The 14747-nt window shown below is 39.4% G+C and overlaps 1 protein-coding gene across 9 annotated transcripts in view; it reads left to right on the top strand.

Moving 5' to 3' along the window:
• LOC119022584 (serine/threonine-protein kinase WNK2-like) overlaps window positions 1-14747 on the top strand; it is a 46054-nt gene that overhangs the window by 6636 nt on the left and 24671 nt on the right. For all 9 annotated transcript variants that reach the window (XM_037103596.1, XM_037103597.1, XM_037103594.1 and 6 more), the window contains exons 3-5: window positions 12531-12703; window positions 12855-13075; window positions 13163-13320. In XM_037103596.1, the coding sequence (XP_036959491.1) occupies window positions 12531-12703; window positions 12855-13075; window positions 13163-13320 (552 nt within the window). The remainder of the gene's footprint in view (window positions 1-12530; window positions 12704-12854; window positions 13076-13162; window positions 13321-14747) is intronic.

Raw genomic sequence — 14747 nt, 5'->3', positions numbered from 1 at the left:
TTCATAAGAAGATCTTCAGAATTGTTTTGTAAGTGTTTTTTTGTTGTTCCAAATTCCAGACATAATTCCAGATTATTTAGCATGTAAAATTCCAGAAAAAAGAAAAGAAAATCACATTTTTCTTCTTGATGTTATCAGAAGTCTTGTTTTGTCAAAGATGGTCTAAACCGTTCTCAATATAATAATATTAATATTCAGTCAACTAGATTAGTAATATATCAAAATAATGTGTATATATTCAGTTTCTGATGATTGAGTAATTGATTCATTTATAGATCATTTCAATTCTAATATCCATATTTGCAACAAATGCACCAACAATCTGACATCTTGTATCCCTGTGTGTTCCATGGTTTTTACTTAAAAACTTGGTTTAAAATGGGAAAAAAACATCAATGGACATTCAATTTATCAAGTTAAACACTGCTCATTATTAAGTGGGCAAACTATTAAACTTGTTGTGACTGTATCTGCACATGACTGTTTGTTATAATACTATAGTAGTGTTTTTGTCTTCATAATCATAGAGAATTTAGTGAGCAACCTGTAGTTACCCTTGAACTGATGAATTTAACTAATTGGCCTTTGACCTCCCTCTTTCCTCCCTCAGCAGTATAAAGTGTCACAACAGCTCATTAGGACTAGTAATCCCTTTTGGAATTTAAGATGGTTATTTGTATGAACAAATCTAGAGCACCTCTGCATCCTGTTAAATCCTCCTGCTTATGCTCTGTGGTATGAAGACAAGGCTTACTTTTAACACACTCCAGATGACCTCTGCGTCACTAAGCTATTTACGTAATAATGAATGCACAACAAACTGCCATACAGTAGCACTTGTGTTTTAAGTCTAACTGTGAACTGTTAAGATTTGTTTTGACATCTAATTTTCACATGTAAAGCCTTCTTAAGGAAACCTGAGAAGGCTAAATTCCTGTGCAGAGTTCTTGTCAAATTTATAGAAAGAAGAAAGCATACTAATTGGAAACTTTACATCGTTAACATGGCATGGTTCATTCACAGCCCAGGAGAGAATGATTGAAACTGCGTAGGTCATCATTGGTACTTATCTATGGGGTGTTAGTGATGTCGGTGAGTTGCTGTCCACCCTGCTGGCATCAGGCAAAAGATACAGTAGTATTTGCTGCTGTACAATCAGAGTGTGAAGCAGCTTCTTTCCTCAGGCTGTGAGACTCCTTAACTCATCCTCTGCAATCCCCAGTAAAATGATAGTTCTTCTTGTGTAGCAGAAAGGACTTCATCTTGTATTTTATTGTACAACCCTGTGTTGTAGAATGTAAAATTAAACTTGAATCTTATGTCCAAGGACTGTTGGATAGATGAACAGAGATTTTAATCTGAGTTTTTAGTGTTTAGCTTCAGTAAAATCACTGTTTGTATTGTAATATTAAATGCATTATATATGTACATTTTGTACATAATGAGCATCTAGGGTTTTTTTAGTGTGTGTGTGTTTTATTTAGTTCTTGGCTGCCATTGAGGCAAGGTTATACCAAAAATGCGACCCACTGAACTCTAATTTACAAGTAGTCCTAACAAATTAGCATATTTTTTTTCAGTTTTTTTTGGACAGCACTGTAAGCAGTCACACCTTGCTCCAATGTTTTTTATATTTTTAGTACAGTAGTTATAGTTACAGTTGGAAGTGAAACATTTTTTGAAATTGGTTTTATTATTTATAATCTGGTTGGGTTATGGTAAAGGTTCTTTGGATAAGAAAGAGGGTTGCCTTTTAAATTCGCCTACCTTTGTATATACCATGTGGTATTTAGTCTGGGTCAGGGTATTATGCTGAATCAAGGCTGTCTCTTTGGCTCTGTGCCCCTACAGTGCAGCGGCTGATAAAATTATCAAGGGAGGAGGGTTACCCCAGGTCGTCCAGTACGGCTGAGGACATCTCTACCAAAAGCACCACTCTTCTCTGTCTTGTCTCAGCTCCAACTCTCATCATTGGTGATGTGCAAGACAGCCCACCCTCTACACTCTCACTTTTTGGCTAGCACCGGTCCACACTGGCTTCATTAGGCTTTAGTCATTTACATGGGCAATGACCAGAGTTGTGACTATCTGTCTCAAGCTCAGTTCAGTGCCACCCTGGGTATCATAGCACCACAGGTATTCATAGCTAGCTGAATTAGCTACTGTATGGTTTTTACAATGGGTCTGAGTATCTGTGTGTTTGGGCAGGTGTCTGTGTTGAGGATGTCAGCACCAGCTGTCGGGCCTCGAGTTTTGTTGGAAACGGTGGCTAGCACTGCCCCCTGCCCGCTGAGAAGCCTTGTTAATAAATTTTATTGGAGTAACAATAAAGAATAATTGACATCAGTGATTATTATATGTCAGTATTAATAGTCAGCTGACCATCTGATTAAGCAACTAATAGTTTCAGTACTATTGAAGCAGAGTATCAAGGAGACAAATGTTCATTTGGGTACATTGAATCTCACTGACTTTCCCTGTTCTCAGGCCCTGCACATTGCTAGAGGGAGGTTAATGGGTTTGTTTGGTTAGCCACTCATATTTGGGGTTACGGTCTGGACATATTGTGATCAATTAAGTCAGTAGATGACAGCCTGAACAGTAATCACACTTGTTGAATATGTGGCATTTACTGTGAAATAGTCTCTCTGCTTTCTACGACAGCTGTGGCCTGGAGGCATTATGATTTTGAGTTGTCCTTTCGTCCATTCGTCCACACCGCTGTCTGTCCCATTTTTGTGAACGCTATATGTCAGGAATGCCTTAAGGCACTTTGTTCAAATGTGGTATAAAAGTCTTCTTGGACTCAAGGATGAAGTGATAAGATTTTAGTGGTCAAGAGGTCCCATGCCCATGCTGTCCTATTTTTATGAAGATGATGTCTCAGTAATGCCTAGAGGGAATTTCTTCAAACACGGCACAAACGTCCCCTCGGACTAAAGGATTAACTGATTAGAATTTGGAGATCAAGGTCCCTGTGACCTCACCAAACACATTTTTGGCCATAACCCTCAAATTCATAAGCTAATTATGACAACATTTCACACAAATGTCTAATAGGATAAAATCATGAAGGGATGACGTTTCTATATCTCAAAGCTTAAGGGTCAGCTACATTGTAAAATCATAATGTTTTGTAAAAACACTTTCCTGGCTGTTATTCAATGCAATAACTGAGGAACAGAAGATAACATTATGACCATACTTCAAATTTGGTTGGATAATGAGTTACTGAGACTTATCTTGGGTGCCCACTTTGAAACTTTGGTGACATATTATGTAGTAGTTCTGTGCTGCCAGGTTGAACATGTGTTTGAGGCATTACATGTTTTAGAATTTGTAGCTCCTTTTTGGCCAAGCATGTGGACACATTAAAGGAATTTGACAGTTTCTAGTTTCTTTGTATATTCTTAATAGACATACAGCAGTCGTCAACCACAATTGTTGCTGCTGATGCATTCTCCAAATGAAAACAGCATGTTTTTCTGGAAATTATTCACTGTAATTATACATCACACTAGTAATATCTTCCATTTTGCCAAGAACAACACTAAATATGTTCTTTAAATCTTTTTTTGTAAGTCTTCACTGCATAGGTTGATTAAGAGTCTTTTTTATTTTTGTACTTTATTTTTGTAGAAAGGATATAAACGATATACAACACACAGAAAGACATAGAATAGTTGGCCACCTACACATTCATACAGACATACTGATGGAGATTCAAGTCATTTCATACAGTGATGGCTCAGTGAGCATCTCTTGTTTTCACAAACACAATCCATTTTTCCCAGTATTGCAAATACCTATCCATTCTTTGACTTAGCGAAAAGGTCACCCTTTCCATATTTTGAATATTAGTCACGATATCAATCCAGTCTGTCTCTGTTGGAGGTGTGGCCTGCAACCACTTTCGGGTTACAGCTTTCGTGCTGACTGCCAATAATATTTTTAAAAGATATTTGTCTCACACCAGAAAATGGGGTGCAATCTTGCCCAAATAGATTGTAGAGAAAAGGCAGTAAATTTCATCACCAAAGATATGTGTATTCAGAGTCTTGACAGACATGAATATAAACTGTAACTTGAGTGGTGCACAGAAGCATAGACCCACAAAATGGAAACATGGAACCCACTCACTTTGTCTCTTTTTGTTTCGCTGTGGCTCTAGTTTGGAGCCCAGCCAATGCACTGGCAGGCACGAATCACTAGAAGATACATTGGATTTAGTGCTGAAAAGAGTAGTCAGTTACTCAATTAGTCAAATCAAATTGCAACCAAATCAAGCATTCTGTGATTCAAACTACTCAAATGCGAGGAGTTGCTACTTATCTCTGGTTTACGTCATTGAAAATTCAATACAGGCTGTTTGCGATTTTGGATTGTTGAATCAAACAATATGAAAACATCAGCTTATTCATCATGATGGCCATTTTCCCCTTTTTTGACATTTATAGACTAAGTTGACTAAATCCCTGAATGTTTTAGATGTTTCCTGCACCAGCGCATCTGATTGAAATGAATGGATCATTATCAGAATTCAGCAGAGTTTGAAGTCAAGCTGATGATTTGAATACGTGTTTTGGGGCAGGGAATATCTAAAAACCTGTAGGGCAAGGGACCCTGAGGACCAGGATTGTGGAACGCTGGACTAAATGATTAATTGAATTAAATTAATCAAATAAATAATGGATAGATAAATCAATATTTCAAAAGGTTCTTACCCTAATAAGCATATCATAGATGTATCCATTATCTATGTATTTATGTATATTTACGGATACACAAAAATAAATTGCAGGAAAAAGAATTAGATTGCATATCTATGTATATTTTACTACTATTTGTCCTAATTTGATAGACAAGCCTTTTGTTTTTTTATTTTTTAGAACATTAGTTTACGGTCAACTATGCAGAAATTTGTTATCCTATATTTTCATTTACAGTCAACTTCAATAACTGTGCAAGAAAAATATTAAATTACCAGAAACTTCCAAACATATCTGATGTATAAAACATAAATATTGATAACAGCACTGACTGATGGAAATCCAGCATTAGTTAGTTTCTAAGTCAGCAGTTGTCATGGCCATTGCATAAGCAGCATTAGTCTTTTGATGAGGCAAGTGAGTAATCAGAATTTTTTGTTTCTTTGTCTCTCTGTCAAAGAACTGTTTGTTTGTCAGCCTACGCATTTAGTCTGTGACAGGAAAGAGGTTTATAGAAGGTTTGTATGCCCTAATCCACATTGGCTAACTCTCGGTCACAATCAGCCAGACATTTGCGCACCTAAACACCCATGCAACAAACATAAGTTCCTTTCACTATTGTCCACTTATAGATCATTTCACAAATGCATATGTGATGTAACACTCTTTATGTTTCTTGTTCATTAGGGCTGCTGGAGGTGTGGTGCTGTAATACATCTCCTCCTCATAGCTTCTCTTTATCTCTTCCCCCCCATTGTTCTTATCTCACTCCTCTCACTCCCAAACAGCAGAGTATTAATTTAGTCAGAGGGTTGATTTGAATAATATTGTAAATTGCACTGGGTTGTCATCTTTGACTCGTGTTTCTGTCTTTCAGGTTTGTCCTTGTCAAAGCTGGTTGATACATGAACATCTTTTACTCTCCTCTTAGCCTTTCAGCAGTCTGACTAGATCTTCCTCATTTAAAACATTACTCTGTACCACACTCAATGCCAACATGCCAATTATCACAGCATGAGTGTAGAGGGGCTGCAAGTCAGGGCAGCAGTGAAATAGTGATAATAGAGTGACCGGCACAGCTGTAGGCCAAATTCTCCTGCAGTCATAACTGATGGAACACACTTCAGCTGTGGGCAGTCTGCTGGCTCATGGCTCGCCCTGCACCAGCTTTTGTTACAGCAGCGGAAGCACTGCAATACCCATCTGTTATGGAGGACTGGTGCATAGGGTGGCAGGATGGCCAACTCATTTTGCATACCTCCTTCAATCTGGCAAGCTGGCATATCCCATAAGGCCTGCACAATTAATAGAAATATTGTAAAAATTGCAAAAATGCCAAGAGCAATATCCAAATCGCAGGGAGCTGCAATTTAAAAAAAAAAAAAAAAAAAAAAAAACTTTAGTGTGTCCTGGCCTACAAATTTTTTTTCTTGATGTAAGAAAACATGTTTGTTTGCTACCAAGCCCAACAAATGTAACATAATAATTGAATTTATTACTAATCATGAATCATATTGCAGTTGCAATATCTGTCAAAATAATCTCAATAAGATTACTTTCATTGTATCCCATGATTCCAAATATCGTCATTGAAATGTTAAAAAAGCTGTGGATAAGACAGCTTTTCTATGATTTAGGTCTCCAAAAGTAGTATAAAGTATTTTCCTGCATGGATGAATTTTGACTGACCTTAAGCTCTTTATTGCAGTGTGAAAAAGCTATGCTAAGACTTCCTTGCTCTGGTTTCCGTGTGCGCGTGTGTTTGAGACAAATCTGTACAGAGTCTGGTTTAGTTTGTTTTACAAGTACATCCTGGAGTGAAATATTTTCTCTTTTAATCTCCTTAGCCAAATGTTGTGACACACATTTAGTACGCTGGGTTTAGCTGTCTAGGTTTTATAGTAGAGACTGTTGACAGGTTGTTGAATATAAATCCCTCACACTATTGTTTCCAAGTCCAAATGATGCTAATCTGCACCTTGTTAACCAAGGATCAAGATGAAGCCAAGTTAATGGAGGGAAAGAGGAAATGTAATTAGGAACACAAAGATGTGGAAAGGAACTAAGTTAACTTTTTTTTCTCCATAATTGGGACTAATGCTGAAACCTGTTGCTCTGCTAAGAGGTTTTCTCCCCTGAATGGTTAACTGATCAGTGAGATTTGAACTTGAACGATCTCATCAGGCATACTGTGAGAACAGTGCTTTGGTCAAACTACACCACTTTCATTGTCTTGGAATCTTACAGTTGTTGTGGTTTGCACAATTCATGACTGATCAGCAACAAGGGGTCACACATTACAAGATAAGATGTGAGACATGACAAATGGTATTACCCGGTTTTTGGTGCACTGATTTGCAGCAAAAAACAAGAAAGAAAACGAAAAGGCTTTGGGAGAAAAGATAGATTGGATTGTGCAGGCAGCAGGACTTTTATTTGCCCTGAAAATGTGAAACTGCTCACTTGTATTTGGATACAGCAAGGGTGACATGTTAACTGAAATAAATACTGAACAGCTTGTCCGATGTATTGTGGAAGAAACTTTTAAGCTAAAAGCTCCATATGAATAGATTCATAATGATACTGGTGCGGATGACTGTGAAGGAAAAAGGGAGAAAAGGAGAGCAATATAGCTTAGTTCACATATGGGAGTGAATTCTGATTTGCCTTTGATCTGGGACTTTTTTCATTTCTCGACAAGCTCAAAAAACCATTGGCAACTGGAAAATTAGAGCCAAATGTCTTGTAGTGTAAACTTGGCTTTTGGAGAACTAGATAAAACCAGTTGGATGTTGTTTAAATGGTGATTTGTGTCAGCTGCTTCGCCAATTTAAAGAGTCAACGGGCCATTGTCCAAAAACATTATTTTCCTTAGATTTCTTACAGATATATTCCTACAGATTTCTACTTTCTTAAAACCCATTTGTTTACTTCTATACTTTTCTACTGGTCTGTTCACTTAAATATAAGTGAACTATAAAGCATTATGCCAAAGTTAAAAAATGGATCATTGATTAGGGGGCGTTTTATGGGGTTTAAAATAATGATCCAGTCCCATACAATTCTAGTGTGACCACCAAGTAAGGCTTCTTGCTTTTTATCTGTTAACAGCATTTACAGTTTACTGTGTATCTCCTTTCTGGGGTCACAGTTCAGTACATTATTGGTACAAGAGGGAAAACATGTAGGAATATGTTAACATTCATCTGTGGCTCTTTGGGCATAATTCTTACTGTATCAGTTGAGCATTGAACATGATTCTGATAATGCCATCGCAATTTACACATACATACCTGTACCTCTGTACCTTTTTTGCTGTAACTAACCAGGAAACTGTCATGCTCCCAAAGTGGATCTAAATGTCATGGGATGATTTTTTTAGGTCACTGTGCATACAGAAGCGAAGAATGCCTAATGTCACATGCCGAACGTCCTGCATCGAATGGTTCGGGGCAAAAACATGCACTGTTATACCACTTATTTATAAAACACAGCAACATAGAAACACAAAAACAGTCCCAACATCATTTGTGGAAAAGTGAGAACCTGACAGCATCTCATTAAGGCCCATTTAATACATGCGATTTATCAGCTGAAATTTTTACATTTTGTTTTTGCCTTTTCCATATTTCAGAATATCACATGTGATTCATTGGCTTAGTTTCAAATGTTTATTTATTGATTTATAATTTATGCCCAGCACTTATTAAGTATTTCAGACATCAGGCTGTTTTTCTACCACTGACATTTTATAGTAATAAAGTAACAGAAAGTGGGTTTACCTGCTGTGAACCTGTCTGTTTCTCAGCTAAAGGCTTGTGTAAGAATTTGACACACTTAATTTAAGTTGCCTGTCTTGTTGTAGACCTTTTGTGACCTTTTCAGTCATGAGATGGGAAGAATCTTGATAAATGTATGTATTTCTAAAGTCACGTGTGTGGGCACTTGTGTAGTCTGTCAGATGTGTCTTACTGTAGATTGATGCTCCAGAGAGATGCCTGAACACTCTTCAACCCAATCACTCTCCTCTACTATGGGCAATCTCATGCTATTAGCAGATAATCAATAGTAGACACTCATCCTGCCATAGCCCCCTCAGTCCCTGTGGCACTTCACTGCACTGTTTTTATATCAAACAAAAGTGGCCCCCTGAGGAAAAATCTGCTGTGTCATTCTGTTAGTGAAACTATGTTTTGACTCCTACACACAATTGTGCCTGCGTTGTGTTTGTACACACAATAAGTGTGTTTGTGATGTTGTTTGAGCATGACGAGTTGGTTTTGGGTATTTTTTACGCTTCTGTTCATGGGAGAAATTCCAATTTAATGGAAAATCCTTTGACATGCTTGCAGAGCTCTCTACAATTTAGTACTTGTGTTCGCTGGAGAGCCTTATATTCCAGAACTATATTCACCTGATAATGTTCATTGTTTTGCAGATTCTGTTGCGTAGTGTGTTGCGATTTGGCTCTCTGCATGAGTTTGATGGGCCATTAATCAAGCTTGATAAGCGATGCTGAATACATTACATAGGCTGGATTCCCAGTTGTTTTTTCTTAAAGGGCATACAATGCAGGCTTTTCCTTTTGCTGTTTGTAAGCAAACCATTCAAGGGTGCAGTAAGCAATTGTGGAGAAAGATAGTTGATTGTTATGTCTCATTCCCAGGTCATCAAATACGGATGCTTTGGTTTAGCAAGCCACTAACCATAATGTCAGGGTTCCGAGGGGAGCCAAATGAAATGTTAATCATCTACTATTTCCCACACATTGACTTTACTTGGGCAGGTGCCCATTATGTTAACGGGTGATATAAGGATATTTATTGACCCATTTTATGATTTTTTTTTTTACTTTGTAAAAGAACAAATCCATCTGAGAAAGATGAACAATCTCCCCTTGCTCTATCTGTCCACCTACTGACATCCACATGCTCTACAGAGAACCACAAAGAGAGAGTTGTTGTCTGGTATTACATCAGGGACTCTGCAGATGCAGACCCCGCCACACAATTATATGACTGTAGAGAGGGAGTTTTCTTTTGTATGAGAGTATATCATTTGTTTTGTTTTTTTTCAGGAAAATCTTGCATAATCACATTACGTTGTTTCAATAATTTAAGCATGGCAGTTTTTTTATCTGGTATGTTAGACTTGCATATTGTGTCTTCAACCTGGCTGGAAAATTGTACTGAATAACAAAACGCTTGCACTGTACAGCACCTGGAGAGATACCATCTAACAGTGCATACCGTACATTCTGTAGCATAGATGGCCTCACTGTAAATCCAGTTTCAAACTAAGGCTGTATTTGTGCCATGCTCTACCTATGGAGTTATATAATACATTTCTGATTATTTCAGTGTCAGACAGGGAACCAAGGAGAGATGTTTATATCTGGCAAGTCTTATCTACCCTTAGATCCCCAGGTATAGAAGCTCACCTTTTGGCTATCTTGCCACAATAAGGGTGCTCTCTTCTTAATTGGACAGTATGCCTTAAGGTGACATGTGACATCAGGCCAGGAACTTGACTTGAGCAAATAGTTTTGCAATTACATGGTATATTCCACTGCAGAGTTCCCAGGACTAATATTTTAATCTGTTACCAGAGGTCCCTTGTTGTGGTATCTCAGTCTGATATGTCTGTGTTTCTGTATGAACTACCATAGCTGTGGGACTAATGGTTCTCAGCACCAAGATATAGGGGATGGCAGCATGTCGGGACACAGCTTTATAGATTGCTTCCTGCCAATGTCATCTATTTTTCTTGTCATTGTGGCCAGGTATGTTTGTCTTTGAGTATGTTTACCCTCGACTGGGTGGCTCCACACTCTGCTGTGGTCAGCTGAGCCTTTTCTTTTAGTGAAGTGCACAGACTTGATAAGATTCTGAAAACATACATGCACACAAATGCAGCATGATGTTTGCAGCACCACACTGATATTGAATGTAATGCAGTAATGAGTCACACTTCTTAAAGGCTCACATCCCTCACAGTAGCTACGAAGCAGTAAAGGACTCACATACTGATGCTTTTGTGATATCCATTGTCTGTATGTGTGTGTGTTTGCCTTGGGAGTGACATTCTCATGGTGTCTCAATGTGTATCTGTCTGTGTATTTCGCCCTGCTGTGCACAACACCTCTGAGCCTACATGTGGCTTCTGAATTATGCAGAAGCCCCAAAGTCTGCTGAGAGGGAAAACAGAAGTGAGAGAGCCAATGGAGGTGTTTGTGTGTGTGTGGGAGGGGGGGTAATTGGGACTTGGGGAACACTCTGTAGTGGGGGTTATTTAGGAAAAACAGCAGAAATCCTGAAAGCTGAGGACTGAGATGATGAGAGGATGGGGCAGTGATGTGGGAAGAGGAGGGGAGGAAAGATGCAATGCTCAAGGGTTTAAATGTGCTCTTAGCTGTCTGTCTCAGTCCTGTCTCTCCTTTGAGACCTTTGGTTCACACAAACTTTGGTCCATGTGCTGCTGTTGTGCAGCAAAGAGCACTTGGGGTGAACCCAGCCCAACTTGGCCCCAGCCTTGCATTGCTCAGCTTGCCACAGTAGAAAGGGTTCTCTGCAGAACTGAATTATTCATTTGACTTTAGAAGAGTGCAGTGAAAATCCCCACCCCCCGCACACTTGCACACAAAACCTGATATGTCACATTCACACGCACAAACACACAAACGGACACACACACACACACACACACACGATGCTTGATCATCATATCACTCTACTCTTCAACACATTGCACCATAGCACGTCCTGCCTCATTGATCATTTTCAGGTTATTCAGGCTGATTTCGTGTCCATCCTGCTGTTTCATCTCAGAATGAGTTTGCTGTGGTGAATAATTAAATAGATTACATCTCGCTAGGTTGTGTTCATTGCACTCCGCTGTTAGTGTCGTCCGTCTCTGTGAGGGGTGGGGTCGCGCCTCTAGTCCATGCTCAGTGCACGTGTGTGTTCGTTACGTAAGTCGCTGGTGTGGTGGATACAGAAAAAAGAGAAATTGCAGAAAAGAAACCCGAGGCAATACCTACAGCATCGTGCTCCCAGAGTGGGGTCAGCTTTAAAGAGAATCGGGGAGGGAAGGGACTGAGAGGGAGCGGTTGCCGAAGATGCGTTTCTGTTAGTGTGGGGGATGTTTTGTGATGGAGTAGGGAGTGGTTGATGTTCGGGGTGCAGAGAGGAAGACAGATTGCAGATGTTGGGGGAGGGGGGAAGGAGCAAAAGGTAGTGGGTGAGAAAGTGAGCAAGCAAGTAAAGGAGATGGAAGGGATCGATGACACATAACCTTTAGCTGCAGTGTGTAGTGGGTGTGGCAATGTTAATGTGAGGGTTCATTCTCCCTCCAGTCATTGTGGTTTGTCACCCTGTTATGTCTTGTTACAGTCTCTGTGTTCCTGGAACATAATGAGTGAAAGGGTCTGATATAGCCCTTTTTAATTACACTCACACACTCACACACACACACACACACACACACACACACACACACACACACACACAGGATATTTAGGCTGATTCTTGTTACTGCTTGGGAAAGCCACTCGATCTGGATTATCCCCCCCCCCACACTTATAAAATGCTTCCTGTAATAAGCTTTGATATACAGTATGGCTCAAAGACTGACACTAACCTACCCCCACATTCACTCAGTCTTTGCTTAAAGCATACTGGATGTATGAATTTAAAATGTGCCTCCAAGGTGACTGCCTCTTCCATCTGGTAGTTCCTGTGAAGCAAATAATGAGTATCTTACTTATCATTAGGGCTTCGTATTAATTATTTCTTTCTGCTGCATCTGCTGTCCTCCCTCCAGGATCGTAAGCTGTCAAAAGTGGAACGTCAGCGATTTAAGGAGGAGGCAGAGATGTTGAAGGGTCTTCAACATCCCAACATTGTCCGTTTCTATGACTTTTGGGAGTCGCCCCTGAAAGGGAAGAAGTGCATTGTTTTAGTCACAGAGCTCATGACGTCAGGAACACTAAAAACGTGAGTATGGATTAGGGCAGAAAATACACCGGATCAACCCTGCCCCAGCCCCAAAAACTGATTCTCAGTCGGGCTCTCTTCTTTACACTTTCTAAAATATACTCATGAACTTATCACCATCAAATAATGCATTTCCTTCTCCTCCCTATAGCTATCTCAAGCGTTTCAAAGTAATGAAGCCCAAGGTGCTGAGGAGCTGGTGCAGACAGATCCTGAAAGGCCTTCACTTTCTCCACACCAGGACTCCTCCCATCATACATAGGGACCTCAAATGCGATAACATCTTTATCACTGGACCTACAGGCTCGGTCAAGATAGGGGATTTAGGACTGGCAACACTCAAGGCTGCATCCTTCGCTAAGAGTGTCATAGGTAGATGATTTTGAAATGTAACTCAGCAGCTTTATGGGTCTCACAGTAATAAATGATACACCCCTTTTGGTACTCTTCTCTCTTCAGGCACCCCAGAGTTCATGGCTCCAGAAATGTATGAAGAACACTATGACGAGGCTGTGGATGTCTACGCCTTTGGCATGTGCATGCTAGAGATGGCCACCTCAGAGTACCCCTACTCTGAGTGTCAGAACGCCGCTCAGATATACCGCAAAGTCACTAGTGTGAGTCTGTTGTTTGTTAATCATTTGGTTTTTTTTTATGTAACTGAATAGAGACTCTCTTTCAGGGCTCTCTCTCCAAAAACTAAACATTTGCCATCTTCAGCACCTAGCAAGTGTCCTAAGAAATTTGCACTCTCACTCAAGTCATTTTTGTTGCCAAAGGAAATCAATAGAACATGGCTTTTGTGTCAAACAGACTGGTGCTGTAGCAACAACATTCTGACCTCAGGCTTAGCCAGGGGGAGAAGAAGCTAATTCCTTACCTCAATTATCAAATCTTAATATCAATGCAACAAAAGGGCTTAATTAGACAATTCTAACTTGACAGTTTAACTTGTTTATGAAACTGTTTTATGCGCAGGTTCAGAATATTATCCTTATTTGCTTAGTCATACTAGTGACTCTGCTAGTTTGCAACAAATGAAGCTTTTTTATGCCACAGTCTTTTAATGCATTTTTAATACTTCGAGGTCATGCTTTGAGAACCTGTGCAATGAGGCATATCTATGTCAGCAATGTTTTTAGCTGCTTCCAAACATAATAAGTCCAGGGAGTTTTTTATTGCAGAACTGCAGCACAAGCTCTTCTGTTGTTTTTAGCTAGATGGGTCCTCAGCCTTGAATTTCTTGGGTGAAGAATCTAATGAGCCATATGGAGTCACAGAGGGAGTCCAAATCTCCTTTGTTTTTTAGATAAAGCTAAAGGCTGTATTCCACTCCATTTCAATGAGTGTGTCTCTAATAAAGCACACAGCAAACCGTTTAAGATAAGGGGGTGTCATGATAGACTTCCTGATTTGATGAAGAGTATTGATTTTCCACTCTTGAGACTTGGCAGTGCTAGATTCTGAGAGATGACTCTTCCAACTGCTGTTGAAAAAGAAAAGGCCTGAAAAGCCCATATTACCATCAGGGCAGCATCAGTGCAAGTGTTTTTAGATACTGTTCTTTGCGTTGTTACTGTATGCATATTACAGTGCCCTGCGGGGCCCACTACAGGATATTAATAGGAGATTGATCAAAGAGGAACCCTGATAGCTTTATACTACTCTCTGAGTACATACAGCTTGCAGCTGCATAATTGGTAGCAATGTTAATCCAGAGATGCATATCATTTATATCTTAGATGCAGAAAGTCTCTCTCTTTTTAAGAATTAATCATCACAACTAATATCGACAGCATAGTTCATGTTGCTCCATAGAGAGAATAACTGGGCAAAAATCAGTGAACCTTTAACAAAGAAACTATTCATAAAAAATCCACTATTTTAAATGTATTTCTCCAGCTAAAATCTATCAAACACTCACCATTTAAAAAAAAGTATTGGAAAGTCTGAACCAGGGTAGGCATTTAAGAGGCTTCTATGGACGTTTTTAGGCTTTCTGGAATTCGCTGCAACTGACATAGATTAGAGCTGACCACAGCTG

Source organism: Acanthopagrus latus, chromosome 7 (genome assembly GCF_904848185.1).
Source record: "Acanthopagrus latus isolate v.2019 chromosome 7, fAcaLat1.1, whole genome shotgun sequence".
NCBI classification, from domain to species: domain Eukaryota; kingdom Metazoa; phylum Chordata; class Actinopteri; order Spariformes; family Sparidae; genus Acanthopagrus; species Acanthopagrus latus.
The sequence above is the reverse complement of the archived record's forward strand: the minus strand, read 5'-3'. Positions and strand labels throughout refer to the sequence as shown.